Source organism: Perognathus longimembris, chromosome 4, assembly GCF_023159225.1.
Source record: "Perognathus longimembris pacificus isolate PPM17 chromosome 4, ASM2315922v1, whole genome shotgun sequence".
Lineage (NCBI taxonomy): Eukaryota > Metazoa > Chordata > Mammalia > Rodentia > Heteromyidae > Perognathus > Perognathus longimembris.
Genome location: NC_063164.1, coordinates 86,149,080 through 86,170,567, shown reverse-complemented (window position 1 = coordinate 86,170,567; position 21,488 = coordinate 86,149,080). Strand labels below are relative to the sequence as shown.

The window sequence follows — 21,488 nt, the reverse complement described above, 5'->3', positions numbered from 1 at the left end:
TCTGTCATAAATAATTGGAATTCTCTGAGATTTATTTTAGGCACAAAAGCTCTGTGTCTGTTCTGGTTTCACCTTCCTTGTCTGCTTTGCAGGTCTCATACTTACAATTATATTCCTTTCTCTGTATCATTAGTTTTCCCTTGCTCACTGGATCATCTCCAGCAGCACAGTAACACCCCCCAAATCTACTGTTTTAAAAGAACTTTCTTAGTTCTGTGTCTCTCTGCTGGTTTGACCCTCTCCACATCTGCTCCACTTCAGAGGAAGGATTCTCAAGAGCTATCTGTACATGTTAGCTCTACTTCTTTTCCTTCCTATCCGATCTAACCAACAACTATGCGCAGAAGAACACAGATAATTTTCAAGACAGAACTAATGATTGAGTGAGTCTGTGTTTCATCTGATTCTCTTAAGGTTACTCTTAAAACACTTCATTTGTTACAATTCTTTGACACCTCTCTTGCCATTTCCCCCCTATTTCACCAGTTACTCCTTCCCAGCTTATTTTCTATTTCTTCTTCAGCTCTACAAGATTTCACCCCAGGGCTCTGTGCTCTGACCTGTTCTCATCTACATTTACACTTACTTCTAGTGTTATTTTACTTGGTACTAAACACAGAATGTCATCTAAATGCTGATGACTCTCAAATCCATATATCTAACCCTGACCTCAACCTGGTATACCCACCAGCTTATTGAACATCATGGCTTGCATGTATAATAGGCATTTCAACATGGACAACACAAACTGATGACCATGGACATTTCCCTGGTTACTGCTCCATCAATTTTTGCCTCTCAGCAATCAGTTACAACCTCATTCTCAGTTGCTAAGGCCAAAAAGATGGAAGTCACTGTTGATTTCTCACTTTCCCTTATGTCCCATACCCAATCCATCAGTAATTCCTATAGGCTTTTCTTTCAAGCCATGTAACCAGAGTGCAAATTCTTACTTTCTTGCTTGCTGACTATGTGACCTTGGCCAGAACAGTAAATCTTTTTGGAGCTCAGTTTCCTCATTTGTGAAATGATAATGATAATCTCACCACCTTATTCTACAAGGTCATTATATTATGCAGATTAAAATTATATATGGTGTTCAGTACATAGTAGCTCTAATAGAAGGGTTTTCAAGCAGAGTCATTATTATTACACATTGGTCTTATTTTATAGTGATTTTATTAATATACTATTATTACCCTCTTACCCTTAGGCACTCATGTGGCCAAGTTTACTAATAGCTTTTGTTTTGAATTTAAAAAGAACAACCCAGGGTTGGGGGTCTGGATCAGTTGGTAGAGAGCTAGTCAGTGAGTGAAAGTGACAGGTATGGAGTTTTAGTACCAGTTCAATAAATAAAAACAAAAGAGCTGATCTTGGCTGATCTCTTTGACACTCCTCTGTCCCACTAGTACTCCACAAAGCAGCAGGAACTGCTCTTTCAAAGTAAAAAGTCACATAGTACTGTTTCCTGCATTGAAAGTCTCCAATGGATACTGTTTGAATTTATAATCATTTTCAGTGTCTTTATTGTGACCCTGGGCCTACAAGGTTTCACAGCATCTAATCTTTGTCTACCTCTCTAGAATCATCCAGTTTTATAAAATCTTATTCATGATATCCCAGGGCACAATTCTGTGCCTCTAACTTGCCAAGCTCTTTACAAAAAGCAAGACCAGTATGCAGGAAGAAGCATGCTGGTCTTTCTAGATCTTTTCATAATGGGCTGCTTGATGTTGTGTATGTGGTACACACATCAGGTAGATTTTGATGTAGGTAAGCGTCTTTCATACTCTCTCCACTAGAGTATCATCTTATTTTTGTCATTCAGAGTCACTTGTTTATTTGTTATTTTATTGAAGTTATGATTTTTGTTTCTATACTGAGGTGGGAAATAGCAAAATCACCATAACCCAGTGCTTAGAACAGCTTTTGGCCCATAGAAAGCATCTTCAGTATGTTTCCACTGACTATAGGATCTATGTAAAATTGCAATGCACAGGCAGGTTTGACTATTTAAAACAACCCAATTTGAAACAGATATTACTGATTAACAGAATGCTTATACTTAGCACTTTAGTTGTCATACTTTCATGGAAAGGTATAATTGAGTAGAAGAACCTGCTATTCACCTTAACATATTTAATTGCCATATTTTTCTGCACAAAATAAATCTTTTCTATAAAAGTTCAAATTTGTCTGACCTTGACGTTGTAGCTAAAATACTTCCTTGGAGTCTCAGAACTCTGAAGTGATCTCAAGCCTAGTCTCCCCTGGCTTGAGTGTGGGAATCAGAGATTATATGAGGGAATGTCTAGCTTGATTTAAGATCAAGTGTGAGGCTTATCCCTGATTGGAGTCAAAGAGCTGTTGGGAGTGTTGGGATGGAGCCTAGAAACAAGCAAGTCATATATTGAAGGGAATATGCCATAAACAAATACAAGGCCTGAGGCAAATCAGAGAAGACTCAAGATGAAGTCAATGGATACTTGACAGCAAGTCCAGGAAGATCCCTGGAATCAAAGGCATAAGGCAGGGCGGGAGAAAAGCACATACCTTTTCAGAACTATGATATAGCATTGTTCAGAATTGTGAATTTTCTTTTCTTAGTCAAGAAAGCTGTCCCTGACATGACAATCTTGAAAACTCAAACTTGAAAAAGCAAAACAGAAAACACCACATCTGGACACTGAAAAGAAAATACGCAAGTAGCGTCTAGATCATCTATGTGATCATCCAGACACAAAATGCATCACCATAAGCTTTCTCCACCTGCCAACAGAAGCGAAACAAAAATGAGCACTTAGGCTCTTAGGAAGTAGTGACAGAGTCTTGAAGGTAAATGAGAGAATGCCTGTGTGTACATATGATTTTGACAGTTGGACCTAGCATTCTCTTTGTAGAGCTCAATATTCTATGTAGCAAAATATTGTGACAAGCCTCAAACACCAGGGAACAAAAGCATGAAAGAGCACAGATCCCTAAAGAGCTGTGCATAATAAATAATGGGGAAGTTGGCTGTAAGAGTGGGTGAGAAAGAGATGTCTCGGGTCTATGGCCAGGAGCTGGGAATGGAAGAAGAGGCCATTGAGACATTCCTTGTAGCCAACAATTGGGAAGAAATGGGTATTCTGACAGGAAACCTGTACTCAACGGCTTTGAATGTTGGGAAAAATCCAGAAAAGGTGTCATAATACTGTTCTGAGTGATGCAGAGATTAAAAGTTGAAAGTGAGCAGGAGCCCTGTCCTAGAGATGACCACAGGAAGGTACAAAACTAGACTTTCTTTATGCCAGGGGATGAAGCATCTGGATATTATTTACTTCACTGTCAAAGGCAGGCACATCTCAGATACAATCAAGTTGGTTGTTAAATATAATAATATTGTCACATTAATCAAGAATATATTAGACATGAACTCTGAGTCTGTCTCCAGACTTTCTTGTGACCTGTTTGGGGAGCAGGAATAAAAGAAGCCTGCTTTCTATCCCCCTGAGAATCATATTCTATTTCCCACACTGGTAGCAGACAGATCAGGCTAGATATGTATAGCTGTTTTTAAAATACATTGATAGAAAATAGTTCTTGTTTTTCCAAAATTTTGCTATATAATATCAAATCATGCCAAGGCAATTTTGATGCATTATGGTTAATCCCACTTTCGTCTTTCAAAGGAGCATTTTGTTGAAGTGCCCGAATTCACATGGGGGTCTGTGACCAGCTCTAATCACAACCTGTCAAAATGAGCCCTTTCTTCCCACAATGCATTTCATCTATGCAGCAAACCTATGGCATAAATTTTAACAATTTGATTTTGGTGCCCTAGATATTGTATATACCTTTATCTGTATTAAGGAAGGGAAGGGGAACATCAAAATAGTGAGACAAAAGATAAAAGGTGAACTAATGCAAAAGTGATACTCACAAGACAATATGTTGGAAGTTAATGGTACAACTGGGGTAGGGGGGATTGGGGAGGTGGGAAGGAGGGAGAAATATGAGGGAGGAGGTAACAAGTTTGACAAGAAATGTACTCAACACCTTACTATGCAAGTGTAACACCTCTGTGTATCACCTTGACTATAAAAATTAAAAATGATAAATTTTAAAAATAAGGTACATATGAAATTCCTATGAAACATTACATATTTTTAAAAAACTTCAATTTTAGATAACAAAAGATAACTTCAGAATCCTCCAAAAAGTATGGTGTGATATAATAAAAAAGTTAACTTAGTGGCATTGAATTACCAATTTTAGCAAATACACATGATAGTTTGACTAGAAGAGATTAATTTGGAAAACAAAGTAGTCTGTGAATTAAAATTACAGGGATTAATGGCATTTGAAGAAACCATTTACTGCATCCAAGTAATTCTTGATGGAAGAGTTGTTACCCAAAGTGTAAGGAAATGTGTGGAAGGAAAAAATACATGGCTTCTTTTTCAGCTTTGAAGTTTATGAAACATTCATTGCCAAAGACCTTTTTAAAATTCCTCTTAACTTGATTGAATAACATGCCCTTTACACATGGTCTCTGAAAAAGAGATGAACTGAGAACAACTTGCACTGTAATTATAAGTAACAACTATCAATTTAAATAAATGTAATACCAACTCATTTCTATTATTGAATAGTTAATTCAAGCTGAAGACAAAACTAAAGGTTTCTTAGCACACTCAAACAGAAATCTTCAAGAAAAGGCTTTTCCTATCTTTTACAATGATTGGCGCTGAATATTAAAAAAAAAAGTATGGGGACTTTTGGGGGAGACAGGTGGTTTCTGTCCCTTTGGGATGGAGATGGCAAAACTGGAGAAGCTTCCCTAGTTGATTTCTTCCCCACCTGGGGTCTAGTACCTGATATCATTAGTTGACCTATTGACCTTCAGCCATACTGTGTGGACTAGCTGAGTTTTCATGCATAGTTCTTGGCAGTCATCACACACAAATAAATAGGAATAAAATTTATGAATAATTAATAGAGTAAATTAAAAAAGGAAGTGTATAATAATAACATTTAATTCTCATTACTTGTCCATAAGATTAGTTACTATTACTGTTTCCATTTTTACAATAGAGTAAACAGAGACATAGAGAGACTAGAGGACTCTGAACATTTTGAAAGCAAGATGGTTGAACAGGGATTCAAGCAAAACTGAGTCTCTGTCTTCAAGTTTCATAATCTTAATAATTTGCTACCATATTTCTTAAGAAATTAGAATATGAAGGGCCTGCTCATGGTACACAATGTAGAGGATTAAAGATAGGGTTACAGAAAATAAGCATAGAGAATAACATCTCTCTCCTTGTCTAGCTTCTTCTTATTACAACAGTTAAGACTCTCGCTGTCGTAGTTGAATATATTTTTAGATGACTGGGTGAAGGACCCTTCAGTGCAAGTTTATGGAAAAGAGGTAAGCAAAGTCATTTGTAAAAAGAAATCTTCATCTGATGATCTTAGCATATGCAATTTCAATCAAGAGGAAGTATCTGTAATCTTCTTTGATGACTGCTATGAACTTATACTTGACATGATGTCAAATGCCACTAAATACAGATCAATATTCTCTAGGAAGTGTTGTAGGGGATTGTAGTATTCCAAAGATACTCCTTAGGCTGGCTTCAACTCTTATTTGTACTTTTCATGGCTAACTTCTATACATGATTTTTGAGAGCTATTTTGCTTATTCATTTGCTCATGCACTCATTTCTAGTCTTTAGGCAAACCTAGTGAAGTATCACAGAAGTCCTTGCCACAAGAAGCTGCAATTTTAGGAACTAATCCAGTTTGAGGTGTGAAATGAATTTGAAGTAAATTATTGTTCTATGTCTTCTTTTTAAGGCAATACAATCATGGCCAGTGGGTCAAGACCCTTTCAGTACTGCGATTTGTAACTTTATGTCCATCATTGACAAAAGAATCTCAATGGCAGACACTCGATTGCACCAGTCTGGGAGAAATGAAAAAGGAAGATTTATACTCACGTAAAACCAGTGGCAATAAAAGCAGAACAGTGTTATTTTTCTTTAAATGTGTAAAAATGGTTCCATTTCTTACCTCCAGAGCTTTCAATCTTTCTAACAGCAATTTGGTCTTTTCTTTTCCCTCATCTGCACTGCTGCTTTCGCTCCTCCAATCCTCATCTAACACCACGTGCAGATCATCCAAAGCTTCCTTGTGTTTTCTCTCTTCCTCTGACAGTTTCTCCTGAAGCAAAAAAAGAATGACTGCTTTCAATAATCTCCCCTGGAAAATAAGCATGAGTCTAAAGCAAAACAATTGCTATTCTTCTTTTGATATCACATTCTTTCAGGAGTAAAATAGAGAGTGCTGCTTATATTAATGAATACAGGAGATTTTTTTTTTTTTTACTATAGTCCATCAGGACAAAGTCATTGGGTCACCCTGTCTTAAGGTAGATGTTTTCTCCTCAGTTGGAAAAGCCGCAGACCAGCAAAGCCCTTGTGAAGTCATGCAGTTAATCCATTTTTAACCACACAATGGAATTCAGTTGTGCTTTAAACCTGGAAAAAGTACCACAACCTCAATGACTTGATCTAAGAGCAGCTAAGCTCCTGAAAAATTAGATCATTAGAGCCAGTGGATGTGCAACCATTTAATTAATTGAAGGGAAAATAAAATATCAGGAAATATTGAATGAATACTGTCTGCATTCTAAGTTAAACCAGGTAGTTCCTTTAGCTCAATAATGACACCACTTTTAAGAACCCCTTAGTCCTTGCTCTAACACCTCAGGATGTGGAGTGTAGCCTTGAGGCAGACATCAAATGTTGTTATCTTGACTTGTCTCCCTGCTGGAAGCTCCTCACTCAACCTTGTCGTTGGCAGCTTTTTGGAAGTTGAGAAGTATTAATTTGAGACTCACACTTGGCTCTTGTTTTCAAAGGAAGGAGAAATGTCAAGAGAATATCATGTGAGCCAAAGCTGATGCACTGTGTGCTTATTTCAGGACCCTTGTCATTCCTTCCCATTATTTAATTCTAAGCACACTGCAGAAAATTTTGCTTTAATACAGCTGGTTGCCAACCGTCTGAGCTAAATTGGATTATCAATCGTGACAGACTTCTTTATATTTAGTACTAAGCTAAGATCATTTGCAAATACAGAAGCAAAAGAGGATATAATTCTTACACTTAAGACTCTCATGCCATTTACTTAGCCAGAAACAGCCTAAGATAGAGAGAAAAAGAAAATAGGTTTTCATACTATATTCACCAAAGATTTCGAAAGTAGTTTAAATTATATTTGAAAATATACTATAAAGTATATAAAATAAAGTCTTACTACATACCTATATATGTATATGTATAAATTTATATATATATATGAAAGTGTAATTATATATATGTGTGTGTGTGTGTGTGTGTGTGCATATACACACACATCTATCATTGTTGTATCTTCACTTCAATGACCACATCTTACTTTTTAGGACTTCACTGAGCAAATCAATGGAAATTTTTAGGTCTTACTTTCTCCCATATATAATGCCCCTTCTGATGTTAAATTTTTAAGAATTCAGTTAGTTACTCAGAACACCATTTTCAGGGAGGAAATGTTATCAATACAATTGATGGGAACAGAAATGACAAGAGAACAAAATGAGAAAAAGACGATTAGGGGGAGTTTGAGAGCAGTTTGCCTAAACTGTGACAATGGTGTCCAAATTGTCTGTGGTTAAGCAAAAAAGCAAAAGGAGAATAAAATAGAGGCAATTTTCTCAGATGTTCATTTGAAAGTTTGGCAGGGAAGGGAAGGAAACACAAAGAACTATAGCTGAAGGGCATTGCAGAGGCAAGTGGAAACCTTTTACAAGATGAAGCAGATGGAGCCCATGAAGAACTAAGAACACAAGGAATGTGGAGATGGCCATGCATGTGGGAGCAGATGAAGGGTTCTCCAGTGCTGGGAGTCAAAGAAGGCAGAGCAACTGGAGGGACAGTCAAGGCTTCTGAAATGTACTTGCCTACAAAATGTCTCCCAAAGCAACAAGTACAAAACCATTTGGTGTAAACCAACTGAACAACTCATGGAGGGAGAGGGAACGGGGGAGGGGAAGGAGGGAAGTGAGGGAGGAGGTAACAAATTGTATAAGAAATGTACCCACTGCCTTACATATGAAATTGTAACCCCTCTGCACATCACTTTGACAATAAATAAGTAATTATTCAGAAAAAAGTCTCTCCACAACACACACTCCATATTTGCATTTCTAAATCATCAGTGTCTAGAATTTATCCTTAGAAAAGAAATGTTAAGTGGAAATAGTTTGAGAAGCTCAGAAAATATCAGTAAGAAAAGTAAAAAAGGGGACTAGAAACGTATTGCAAGACCTTACTTTCATTGACCAAAGCTAAGTGGCTTGGGAAATAGAGAAATCTAAGATCTATGAGAGATCTAAGATTTAAACTAAACCAGAAGTGAAGGAGTTAGTGTATTTATGCATTAACCCTTAAGATTCACTGGTTGGGAGGAGTTTCTGTAGTGTTCATTACCTGGCATTTTCAGCCTGCACCATGGGGCAATGAGTTGAGGCTTGCATATCTCATATGCAGTGGTGAACTCTGACCCAGATGCTGGCAAAAGAATTCAAGGGAGCAGTCTGAATGGTGTGAGGTAGAAGACAGCACATTGCCAATGTTTTGGTGACAGATAACTAGAAGGCCTCAGATCTACTTTGATATGGCATCTCCCAGGGTAGAAAGCCATGGCCATCCACTTCTCAAATGGTCAGGGAACTACATGCAGCATCCCGTTTAGAAAGTGCTTTTCTCTAATTGTTCCCTTCATTATTAACTAATGAAAGGGAGAGAGAGTACAATTTGATAATGAGAAAGAGTGTAAATGAGAAGGACATGGTCAAAGTGGATAAGCCAAGAAGAAAACTAGGGAAGAAAAAGGTATGAGAAAAATACTTGAGAGAAATATAGCTTTAACCCTTTAGCATTCTATAATTACCAATTCCACATAGGATAGGTGTGGAATTTACATTAAACTCATAAAAGCATGACTCTCTCTCTTTCTGTATATGTGTGTATATATAGTACATATTTATGGTGTATATATAGGATGTATATATGTGTGTGAATCTATCTATTCATCTATATACACACCACACACACACTCACATACACTATAGTACACTACAGTGTACTATACACTATACATACACTATACATACACTATAGTACACTATAGTGTATGTGTGTGTGTGCAGTACTAGGGCTTGAACTCAGAGCTGGTGCACTGTCCAATAACTTTTTTTTTTTTTACTGAAGTCTGGCACTCTGCTACTTGATGCATAGCTCCACTTCTGTCTTTTTGATGGCTAATTGGCAATGAGAGACTCATAGACTTTTCTTTCCAGGCTGGCTTTGAATTGTGATCCTCAGATCTCAGCCTCTTGAGTAGCTAGGATTACAGGCATGGCCCATCAGGGATAATATTTTTTAAAATTCAAGAATATTCATTGTATGTACACAAAGCACTAACGATACACAAAGTTTAAAAAAAGAGAATAAAAAAAGGCAACAGAGGCTAGAATAAAATGTTTGGTTGTGTGTGTGTGTTTTTTTACAAAGCTTCCAGACAGCAAAAGGAAAATAAGCTAAGTCCACCCATTCAGTTTTGCCAAAATGTAAAGAGAAAAAGTTGATTCTAAAGGTGACCTGTTTTCATTTTATGGACTTTAATCAGGAGCAAATTCTGTAAAAGTGAGGCTACCACACAAACAACTTTCACTCACCACATATTCCATACATGGTTGAAGCCATAAGCTTGTTTTCTTCAACAAATACCAGCTGGTACTCAGGAAGCTAAAGATTTAGGAGTTCAGTTAGTATTGAAGGGTTTAAATCAAAGTTTGCCTTGTCGGTACATAAAGCAATCCTTAGAGCTATACATTTCTCTAGGTGGTAACCAAGGTAATGATTCACCTCTGGGGGAGCGCTCATCTTTTGTTCTTGAGCACTTGGCATCATCAGGCCTATGTAAAGTAATATCAATCAACACAAAGCTCTGATTCCCATCAGTTCAACTTAGACAGATGACAGTCCAGGGAGCTTACTTAGTCCAAAGTGCAAACAGCCCAGCTCTTCACTGACAGCCAGAGGTGTTGTTGCCTCCTCTATAATTTAGTAAGCTTTAAAAAATAGGGAGGAAAATGAGCAGAATGCCTTTCCTGAAATGTGCTAATGTGTCTTATTCACTTTCAGCTTACCACTTTCTTCTAGCATAGTCACCCAGTAGGATTTCATAAATGTTTCCTAAGGTCACCTTATTTAATTAAACTAATTAATCTATGCATTCAGCAAATATTCATGAAGCAGTTATATGCTGGTTACTGGACACAACAGCAGGAATGCTGGTGAAACAACACACCTGGCTCCTGTTCTCATAGAGCTTCCAATTCTGAGGAGGGACTAGCTGCTAATCAAACAATCACAAGTAGATCAAGATGCATTGTACTCATTACCAGGTTAATTTTGAAACTTCTTTGTGCAACTATTTAAAGATAATAAAAAAAATTGCAAGCAAACAGAAATGAGGGAAAAAAGGTGAACAAATACAGCAGTGATGCTCACTAGGCACTGTATTGAAAATTAACTATACAACTTGTGAGTAGGGATAAGAAGGAATAACTGGAAAAGAAAGAGGGAAGGGGTGACATTGTCCAAAAAGAAATTTACTCATTACCTGACTTAGGTGACCATAACCCCTCTGTATATCACCTTCATAATAATAATAAAAAATTCCTTAAAAATCACAAGTAAAGGTGAAATCACAGTGCATTGTTTGCTGTGTGCAAGTTCCATAGTGTTTTGTGAAGTAGAGATAGAGGGGTGAAATGTCAGGTCAAGTTTCCCAAATTAAACTGTGATCTAAATGCCCAGTGTGAAGTAGTCAAGAAATGACTGTGAGCTAGGAAGAGTGGGGTGAAACAGGGATGGTCTGAATGGAGGTTGGTATGATTGCTAGGATGGAAATGAGGCTGGATGGGCAGATGGAGCCAGGCATAGGTCAAGGAATCTTGTAGTAGTGCAAGGTTAGCCACTATCAAGGACTGGTGGAGGTGGGGGTGGTAATGGCAGAGATAAAATGGTCAGATTTGAATTTGAAATAGTTCCCTGCTACAATGTTGAGGACTGATTTGAGAGAGGCTGACAAAACTGAGAGGAAAGTGAGATTCTACTGGAATAGTTTAAGCAGGAGATGATTGAACTATGATTGACATGACAATCACACCAAATGAGAGCTCATAGTTCCTCAGGCATACTGCAATTCTGATTCCCACATTGCTTCCAACAAAGACAAATAATTAACATTTCTTTAGTCTAGTCTTTCTCAGAGTGAACCAACAGCAACTCCACTCAGTCACTAGAGTGAAGGAGTAGGGAGAAAAGTGCTGCTTGCTAAAAATGTAGATTCCTTGGCACATTTTGGCTCTAGTGAGTCACAATGTCTGGGAGTAGGGCCAGTAGTCTTTAATTTTAGAGGAAAAACCCTAGGTATTACTAATCTATATAAATGTTTAAGACAAAAATGCCCCAGCATGGAACATAAATCACTTTCATTTTAAATAAACTTCTGAGGTTGCACATTTGATTTAATTTCTATTATTAATCAGTAAAATGAGCAGATAATCATTCAAATCAATACCCAGTGGATAGTAGGAAAGAGGGGTGGCTATTAATAGTACACTGGGACAATACGTGTGAGCTGAGCAGATGCATTTACCCACAGCTTGTTCAACAGTACTTTGGTTATAGTTGTCAGGTTGGCCTATGGCAGAGGAGCTAGTTCTGTATGCTAATGTGATGACAGGCTGCAGGGACAGTTTCTGAGCCTCCAGAGCATATTCTGTTATGATGACTCCTGTTCATGGAAGTTGATAACATTAATAGCTTATAACTATATTCAGTGGTTTCTGAGAGCAAGTCTCACTAAGATTCAAGAGATATGTCTTGTCCTGGCAGCAAGCAAGAAAAGCACAGGCCTACAACTCCCTTGTATGGAAAACCTTCCTAATTTATAAAAGCTGCATTCTCATTCTTTGTTTTCATTAAACAAAATAATTATAGAAGAAATGTGCCCAGTGCTGCCAGCTCTAATCATGGTAAGAACCAGACAATTGGCTGCCACAATGAACTCCCAATATCTCTCCTAAGAAAAGTGGTGAGAGAAGTTTAAATATCAGACTTTCAGCATCCCAAGCTCAGCCCCTCTGGGGCTGTGTATAATAGCCTGGTTGTGTGCTTGAAGACTTAGCTTAACCATATATGGTGGCCCTTCTCTCTTCTACCCAGCACTGGAGCTGTGTTATTGGGCCTGTTTCACCCCAGAACTGTAAAGATAACTTAAAAAATTCAAATTAAGGCAGAGAGAAAATGATGGTGGGTCACATTTAGAAAATCTTTAGTATTGTTCACTTGATAGGATAAAGGGATAGTCAATTTCCTAAAGACCACCTTACAATAAATAGACACAAGAAATCTGCATTCTCTCCTAGCTCTGTTGCTAACAGGCTTTGGGCTTTAGTCTTCTCTGTCCATGTGTAAAATCAAATGCACAGATATGGAATAGTGCCAAGGTCTCTTTTGGCTTTACTGTCAATGATTTTGATTGTCTGCAAAGACTCAAGGGAATATCTGAAATGCTGCTGAGGATTGAACATTTTTTGTTTGTTTGGTATTGCTGGAGTTTGACCTCAGGGTTTTATGATACCTAGGCTGGCACACTACCACTTGAAAGATGTTCTGGCTCTTTTTCATTTTCATTACTTCTCAGATACAGTCCTGTGCTCAGGGGCTGGTCTTGGATCATGATCCTCCTAGCCATGCCTCCTGTGTCGATTATAGGCATGAACCCACCACTTTCAACATATTTGTTCAGATGAAGCCTTGGTAACATTTTGCATTGGGGCGTGGTTGGGGTGGCTAGCCTCAGACTACAGTCATCCTGATATGAGTAGTTGTCATTGCAGGCATAAATCAACATGCCTGACTGGCTTTTTAAAAATATATAGTGTCACTAGATCTGCCTAGAAAATGCCTTGCATAAATATTTGTCCCTTTTCATTCTAGAAGTGTATTTCTCTCTCCCTTTTAAAAAAACATATACACACATATAAACAATAACAACAACAACAATTTTTACTGTGCACTTTTCTTGGACCATATGAATAAAGTCATCTAGACCAATCTTTGCCTTTTGCACATTTCTTGCCCACCTGGTGAGACATGAATACACCGGGTGGCAACATTCAATGAGAGTTTAATGGAGAATCCTGCTAACACTCTCCAATAGAAGCTTCTCCAAGGGTTTGTGATTACCACAGGAATAATTTCAAGTCACTTTGGTTGCTAAGCATGGGGAAAATAAAGCAAGTTCACATATAACTTTACTTTTATTATTGTTTTTATCTGAAGTGGCCACAAAGCCTCCATACCATGCAGATGGCAGCTGCAGCTCCTTCTTTGTTTTTCCTAATCCCAAACTCTCAGCACCATGGGAGAAAACCAAAATACCCTCAAGAACTTTTTTTCAAATAGTGTTGTTTTTTTTTAACTTGAAGATGAAAAAACTAAAATTATAGGGATTTGAAATAACATCAAACTTTAGGATGCCATTTAGTTGTAGAAGTTAGAAGAGAATTTTCACTTTAAATATTCAACCATGTGTTAAATCTGCCTATTAATTCATAGTAAAAATGTAAGAAGCTATAATTTAGGAATACTTACAGAGGAAGTGACTAGAGTGGTATTAGCATGAAGTGTTCTTTCTGGCACACAAAAGATAATAAATCACATTTAATATTTATGTAATATTTCAAAATTAAACTAAGTGAGCTCTTGTGTACCATTTTATATACTTGGAGCAACAGAGCTCTAGGCAGAGTGTTCTAGAATCTCCTTGAGAGAGAAGGAACTGGGCATGACTGGCTATGAAGTTACCTGTTTAACAGGAAGTGACAGATAGAAATACAGTTCTGATTTCAAGTGATATGCTCTTTCCCCACACTTCCTGACCTCTTTTGGGCTTTACCATGCATTTACAGATGTATCTTTAATGGAAATTCCATCTGAGAATCTGCAATCTTTATCCAAGCATAAGCCATGCCACTGACAGGCAATATCTCTCTGTAACTCCCAGGTCATTGCTCTTATAAGGTTGGTGATTTTATAAAAAAATATCGAGGCTGGCCTCAGATGACTATGTACAAATTAGGTTTAATAGAACACTACCACTCCATGGTTAATGATGATCCAATTAGTTTCAAACAATAAGCACACCATAATATAAACTAAATGGAAATACAGTGAAGCCATCTGACTGCCTGACAGCCACTCCAGTACACTCAGTGGCTTCAGCATCTGTGATTTATTTACTCATTTGTTTTTGGTGGTGGGGAGGGTACACAGATTCTCTTGTCGTTTTAGATAGCATTTCAGCAAATACCATAACAAATTCTTGTTTCCAGGGATCGCTGGCAGCTTTTGTTCAGCTCCAGCATACCAGATTTTAAAGGGGAAAAAATAATAGTGCCAGATAAATCACAGGATTTTAAAAGAACATCCCAATTTGTTCACAGTTTCACATTACAACTGTCAGGCAAAACATATAAAACTCTTCTCTTTTATCCCGGAATTTGACTTACAAAGTGAAGTAAGCATACAGTAAAAAATCTTCAAGAATAAATGTGTGTAATGGATAAGAGGGCAAAGTGTTTACTTTATGTCTCTGATATGATCCCACAACCAGAGCCATATCAATTCCCATCTACTCCACATTACTCTTTGCTCAAAACACTCCTCAAAATTGCCAACTATCTTCCATATTGAATAGATCTGCAGAGTTACATTAATAAATTCTCAGAGGATGCTTTTATTGCTTGTTCCATCTATCAGTAACATTTATATACATACAAAAAAAAAAAACCCGACAAAATCTCTCCCCCAAACCCAGCTCATTCTCTAGGTACTTTACATAAAGAGAAAATCTACTATGGAAGAGAATGGTTTGAAAACAGCAGCCATCATTTTCATCAAAGGTATACTCCATGTGATTAGACATCTATAATTATCAAAAGAAATGACTGTTTGTAACCAGGGATTGGTGTTTAAGTATAGTCACTGCAGAAAGAAAAACAGGAAAAATGGCACATATGTGGGTAGTTGTGTGTGTGTGTGTGTGTGTGTGTGTGTGTGTGTGTGTGTGTTATATGTGGTTATATTTAAAAGCTTTCAGGTTAGTAAAATTATAAACTTCAGATCAAAAACTGCAATTTGAATTGAGTACCTATCTCATCTCCGTTTTCTGAAAGAATTTACAGGGTAGGGAACTGAAGAGCTTCCAGATGGAAGATGAGCTCATGGGCTGTGCAATGCCCATCTCCAAATGAGCTGCCTTGTCAGTAGTAGGTGGTATGGCGATGTTACTGCTGCCTTTTGAACACACTGACAGTAACTATATGTTTGAGAATCCTTGGCAAAATTTTAATTTAAAATACATTTAAGTAATTTTAAATTTTCTATCCAGTTTGTTGCAAATGGATGAGCCTGGAGGATATTATATTAAATGAAATAAACTAGCTGCAGAAAGCCAAATGCTGTATGATGTCAGGTACATATGGATTTTTAGAATCAGAGAGTAGAATAATTGTTTCCCAATGTGTGTGTGTGTGTGTGTGTGTGTGTGTGTGTGTGTGTGTGTTGGAGAGGTGCTACATGGATTGAGAAGATGTAGGGCAAACAACAGAAATTTCAATGAACTATATTATACAATATGGTGATTAAATCAAATAATAATGTATTATTATGTGCCCCAAATGGCAAAGATGTTTGTTTTTATGGTACTAGAGTTTGAACTCAGGAAGTTGCATTTGCTAAGCAGGTGCTCCATAGCTTGAATTATATCTCAAGTACCTTTTTGCTTTGAGTATTTTTTTGTCCATTATTGAAATACGGACTTTTTCTGTTGCTGTTGTTGTTTTGTTTTGTTCTGTTCATTTTTTGCTTAAGTTGGCCTGATAGTGATCCTTCTATTTTACACTTCCTGCAGGAGCTAGGAGTGTGTGTGTGTGTGTGTGTGTGTGTGTGTGTGTGTGTGTGTGTGTGTGTGCGCTACCATGCTTGGCTTTTTTTCCTTTTGATGAGATCTTACACACATTTTTGCTGTGGCTGGCCTTAAGTTAAATAAGATATCATCTCATGTTTCTCATAAAACCACATTGTTAGATGGCCAACATGTCCATCTGTTTTTTCAAAATCTGTGATTAGTGGGTTATCTCTTTTTGTGTACTCCTGTTATGAACTGTTATGAGTGAACTGATGTGGAGGAAACTGTCTCTATAAATAAAGAATTTAACTATTCAGCTACAATAATAGCGACAAAAATACTACAGAAAATTCTTCACTAGTGATGGTTAGAGTTAAGAGAAAAATTTCAACTTTGCAATGAAGCAAAGCACAAAACATTTAATAGAATTTTATTTTTGAATTGTGATAGAGATGTTGTTGGACCCTCTCTTGAAATGCTAGACAGCAACAATGGGCTGGATCTCCCAGATTGCTACAGGATCATGAAAAAAGGTTCTTCAGTACACTGTTCAAGATTCCTAGCAGTTTCTACATACAGCTCTTCAAAAAATTATATCAGACAGTCAACACTTGTTTTGGTTCTGTTTGGTAGCTGTAATAAGGGCATTTTTGACAAATAATATTCTCAATTGATTTATAGGGACATAACCCAATTGTAAATTGAGAAATGTTGCTCATAATAAGTAGTTCATTAAGAAAAGAGAACAACACACCAAATTCAGTAAACAGACATTATATGCATAATACCAGGTCGCAATCCTATGGCTTTCAAGGACAGAAATAATGTGTTATAACATCTCAAATCCTTATCACCATCCCTTGTACAACTCAAAATACATTCAATAAATGACCACTATTCACGTATGCTGACATGGGTTGAAGAATTATGTCACCTGGCTCTGTTGATGACGCTAGGATTATAATACTGAATGACTTAGAGATTGCTAAATACTTTTAACAGAAAGCTGGATTCATTTGGTTTTATTTTTGAGTTTCCATTTTTTTCTCTCTCTTTTTTTGAGACAGAATCTAATTATGGAGAACAGGATGGTCTTAACCTTGGCATCCTCCTGTGCTAGCCTCCTACATGACATGGTAACAGGCCTGAGTCATCAGGCTTGGTTCAGAAAAATATTCTTTAAAAAGTAATTTGTCATCTTAAGTAAACTAAATTACTCTTAAACTGATTTCTTCTCTTAGAATGGGATTTTTGAGTGCTGAGTCTCATCATGCACCTTACAAGGAGTACACCAACTTTCAAGCCACAAAGTTGTCTATCCTAAAATGCCCTAGGGATGTTCTGGAAACTCAAAGACATATTGCTAATCAAGGTATACTCTATCCCTCCCACCTTCTCTTCTTGGGGTTAGCAGACTGAACAGCTGGAATAATATACATCACTTACTGCTCTTTTGAAAGCCAGACATGTATTATCCAGTTAATTTTATTGAGGTCTCATGTCAAAAAAGAGAGAGGCCTTCTGTAAATGGAACTGGCGGCAAGAATATTATATTTCTCTTAGCACAGCTTACATAATACCTGTTCTTTAGTCATTCCAATCTCAGTTCATCTAGCAGGGTTCAATTGTTTGTGGATTTTTACTGAGGAAATTTTGCCAATCATACAGTCCTGTTGTGCTTTTGTGACATCAAAATAATTATTTTTATCTTGAACCCCTAGGAATGGCAGTAAACTCCCATGTGCAGTACCTCTCTGCCATGGAGTGGGAGGTATATCCTGCCAAACCACTCAGTGCCTTAGTGGGAGTACAGAGTTGAGGAGCTGCTTGGTAAAGAGAGCTATAAAGCTGTCAGATGATTCATCTGAGCAAAATGGAAGCAAATTTAGATAAAGTAGCAGGAAATAAGTATTATCCTTAAAACCAATTAGAAAAGTCAGAATCCATACATAAAAAGAGCAATATAAAAGTGCATCTAAACGGAGGGTAGCCATTTCTTCAATAAAATTTCATGTATTTAAAGAGGAACAAACCAGAGCCAGGTGCTGGAGCTCACACCTATAAATTCTAGCTACTTGGGAGGCTGAGATCTGAGGGATTTCAGTTCAAAGCCAGCCAGGGCAGGAAACTCCATGAGACTTTTATCTCCAGTAAACCACCAAAAACCAGAAGTGGCACTGTGGCTCTAGTGGTAGAGCGCTAGCTTTGAGCTGAAGAGCTTAGGGACAGCACCCAGAGAGTTCAAGCTCCACAACCAACCAAAATAAAATAAAAATAAAGAGGAACAAACCAGCAAAAGTCATGCTCTTTAATACAGATGGCTGTCCTAGAGATTCTACTAACTTAAACAGCCTTCTAGATTTCAGCAAAGGCTATTTTATTGCCATGTAACCAGTGACAACTTGGGTTGCCACAAGAAGTGTAATGAAGTCTAGTGAGCTGGGCCTACTTTGAGGCCTGACATGCATGGCTAATAGAACTCTGATAAAGCTAGTTAAAAGTAACTTTTAGCTACAAGAATCAGTGGGTTCAAATGATCTGTTTTGCACTCTCTTTTTTTTTTTTTTTGCCAGTGCTGGGCCTTGAACTCAGGGCCTGAGCACTGTCCTTGGCTTCTTTCTGCTTAAGGCTCGCACTCTGCCACTTGAGCCACATCACCACTTCTGGCCGTTTTCTATATATGTGGTGCTGAGGAATCGACCCCAAGGCTTCATGTATAAGAGGCAAGCACTCTTGCCAGTAGGCCATATTCCCAGCCCCTGAACTCTCCTTCTTGCTTTTAGTTCCTTTAGGCTTGCTCATCAACTTGTTTATCATCTCCCAAAGACTGGTCTTCATGTGTCACATCTGAACTGTTTCCTCAGGAAACATGACAGTGGCTGGTCAACTAGTACACATCAATATGACTTACGCACAACTTGTACTCTTGGCCAACCCAGGAAATATGAAATATGCAGCAAGGATGCTTCTCAGTTTCATACCCATCAGACAGAAGGCTTTGTGTCCTAGTCCCTGATAGAGGACTCAAAAGCCATTGGAGCCCAGGCTGCTCTGTAATCTCAGTTCTAAGTAGAAGGCCTAGAACTGGCTGGGTGGTAAGGGGTTGGCTGTGAAGAGCAGCTCTGGTGCCTGGCTGCTCACTCTTTCTACTTATCTTACATTGCATTTCCAGGGCCTTCCTGTATGTCAAGAGAAGGCTCTTTGTTTGCTATCTTCCCACCATTTGCTAATGTTAGGCTATCCTAAGTCAAACAAATTTAGAATCCATTTTTTTTCAAAATTATAATATCTATGTCACATCAAATAATGTGAGTGGAATTAAATTCCATCTCTGGTAGGGACTTTCCAGCAGTAGTTTTCCTCAATGTTTCTTCTTCCCCAGATGCCTCCTCTAAATTTCAACCACCCACACTAGGATATCTGAAGTAAGCCCACTTCATATTCAGTCATTATTCTGTGTGACTTCCTGACCTGCATGTCCTAGCAGTAAGCTCTCTATTTACTTCTGTACTGGACATGGGTAGGAATGAGGTCCTCGGAGCCATCAGAAGTAAAGTAACTCCCTAAATACCAGGCAGTTTGGGAGTGGCTCAGGCATAAAATGAAGGTAGGCCATTAGCCTTGGAAGGCTTTCTACTGACCAGTAATCCACTTTCCTCTTACAGTATTTACAATCCTTTTCTACTTCTTCTTGGAGTTCCCATAATCCTCTGCTGTCTCTAATCAGAGTGTACATATGCTCTGGTATCACTCATCATAGTACCTATTTTACTAGTTTTCAAGGTCCAACTCAATTTACTCTCTCCAGAAATTCAGAATGTTCCCTATACAAAAGGCACAACAAGATTGCCTACTCTTGTGGAAGTAAATCCTTGGAGTAGGTTAATAAAAACAAGACCTGGAGAGAAAAAGAGTTATTGCATGGGTAAGCAAGAAAAGTAAAGTACATCTCTGACTGTAATGAACTGTAGTGTAGGAATGCTCAACAGAGTCCCCACAGTGACTCATGAAGAATTTGAAAATCATCATGATCAGGCCATACCCCATATCAATTAAATCACGATCGCTGGAGTGCAAACAGGATCAGTAAAAATTTTAACTCTCTGGATGACTCTCAGACACAGCCACTGAGCCACTGGTGTAGAATGTAAATAACGTCAGCCCTGCCAGACCATGAGACCTGGAAGCGAAAGATCAAGTCCACTGCATGCTGAGTTATTGCAGGACCCTCAGAAAGCAATTGTCCCTGCAGAACTCAGTTTCTTTACCTGTAAGGTTAGCTTGAACTTCCTGCTTCTCTTATTTTAAAAGGTTAATGTGAGGATCAAACGAGATGACACTGTGAAAGTACTTTGTAAGATGTAAAATACGTATTAATTATTGTGAACCAATTCTCCCTGCTGACACCCCCAGGGTAATGTTTAAATGCTCAGAGAAAATGAGGTCATAAAAATTCACAAAAAAGAAAAATGCAATAATATTAGTGTAGGAAAAATTAAATATAGTGACCCATGAGAAATTCAGCCTAATTTATATCTTAAGGATATGTTTACAAATTATTTTGTAAATGCAATAAAACAGATTATGTAGTTCTTGCAGTGGAATTGCTTTCAGATCATCACATATAATTACAGAAGAAGCCTACTAATTCAGACTAAGGAATAAACTTGGTCTTAATGGGGAGAAATAAGATTACTCTCTAATTCATTAATTCAGTGCAAAACAAAATATATTAGGGAATAGAGTGGCAAATCTACCAAACAAAACACATTTGGGAAAAACACATATATTTTGATTTACTTACAAAACAATGGAATCAATGTGATTTATACCTGTGGATACTCATTTAAAAAGATGAAGCAAGAACGCAAGTCATTATAAAAACTAACCCTTTGGGTCTTGTAGAAAACAACCATTGGCTTGTTTGAGAGTGTCTTTGAACTTGACTAACACTGGATGCATCCTGCAGAAAGCCCAGAGGACATGGTGCTGAGACTTCAGGCCAGGTCTGCCATGTTTATTTATGGTGATAGCAGCCTCATACCTGATCTGAGGAGGTAACAACATATTAGAATCACCCAGGAGACTTTTGAACATGTAAAGCTCACACACAGTGGCTGAGAGCTTGGAATTGTTGTGGGTTGGAGCCAAGTCCACTGTCATAGCACCAAACTCTTGTCTTTTAGGAAAGGCATTTCAGGGGCAGAGGGCCACCTCATTTAAGGCTAGAAACTGCTGTACAGGGCCCAGTTCTTGCTTCAAAGCCTATAAATCCTTTGGTACTGCTCTCTCACTAAAACTGCCAGCCAATTAACATCTAGAGTCTACATGGGTTTAAATGGAGACAACAGGCCCCAGGCCAGACATTTCCTTTAATGCTGCACCCAGCCATTTCTTCTCATTGCCAT

The 21,488-nt window shown here is 37.8% G+C and overlaps 1 protein-coding gene across 4 annotated transcripts in view; it reads right to left on the bottom strand.

Annotated features, from left to right (window-relative positions):
• Nckap5 (NCK associated protein 5) overlaps nucleotides 1-21,488 on the bottom strand; it is a 786,161-nt gene that overhangs the window by 217,647 nt on the left and 547,026 nt on the right. For all 4 annotated transcript variants that reach the window (XM_048345601.1, XM_048345602.1, XM_048345603.1 and 1 more), the window contains one exon: nucleotides 6,061-6,210. In XM_048345601.1, the coding sequence (XP_048201558.1) occupies nucleotides 6,061-6,210 (150 nt within the window). The remainder of the gene's footprint in view (nucleotides 1-6,060; nucleotides 6,211-21,488) is intronic.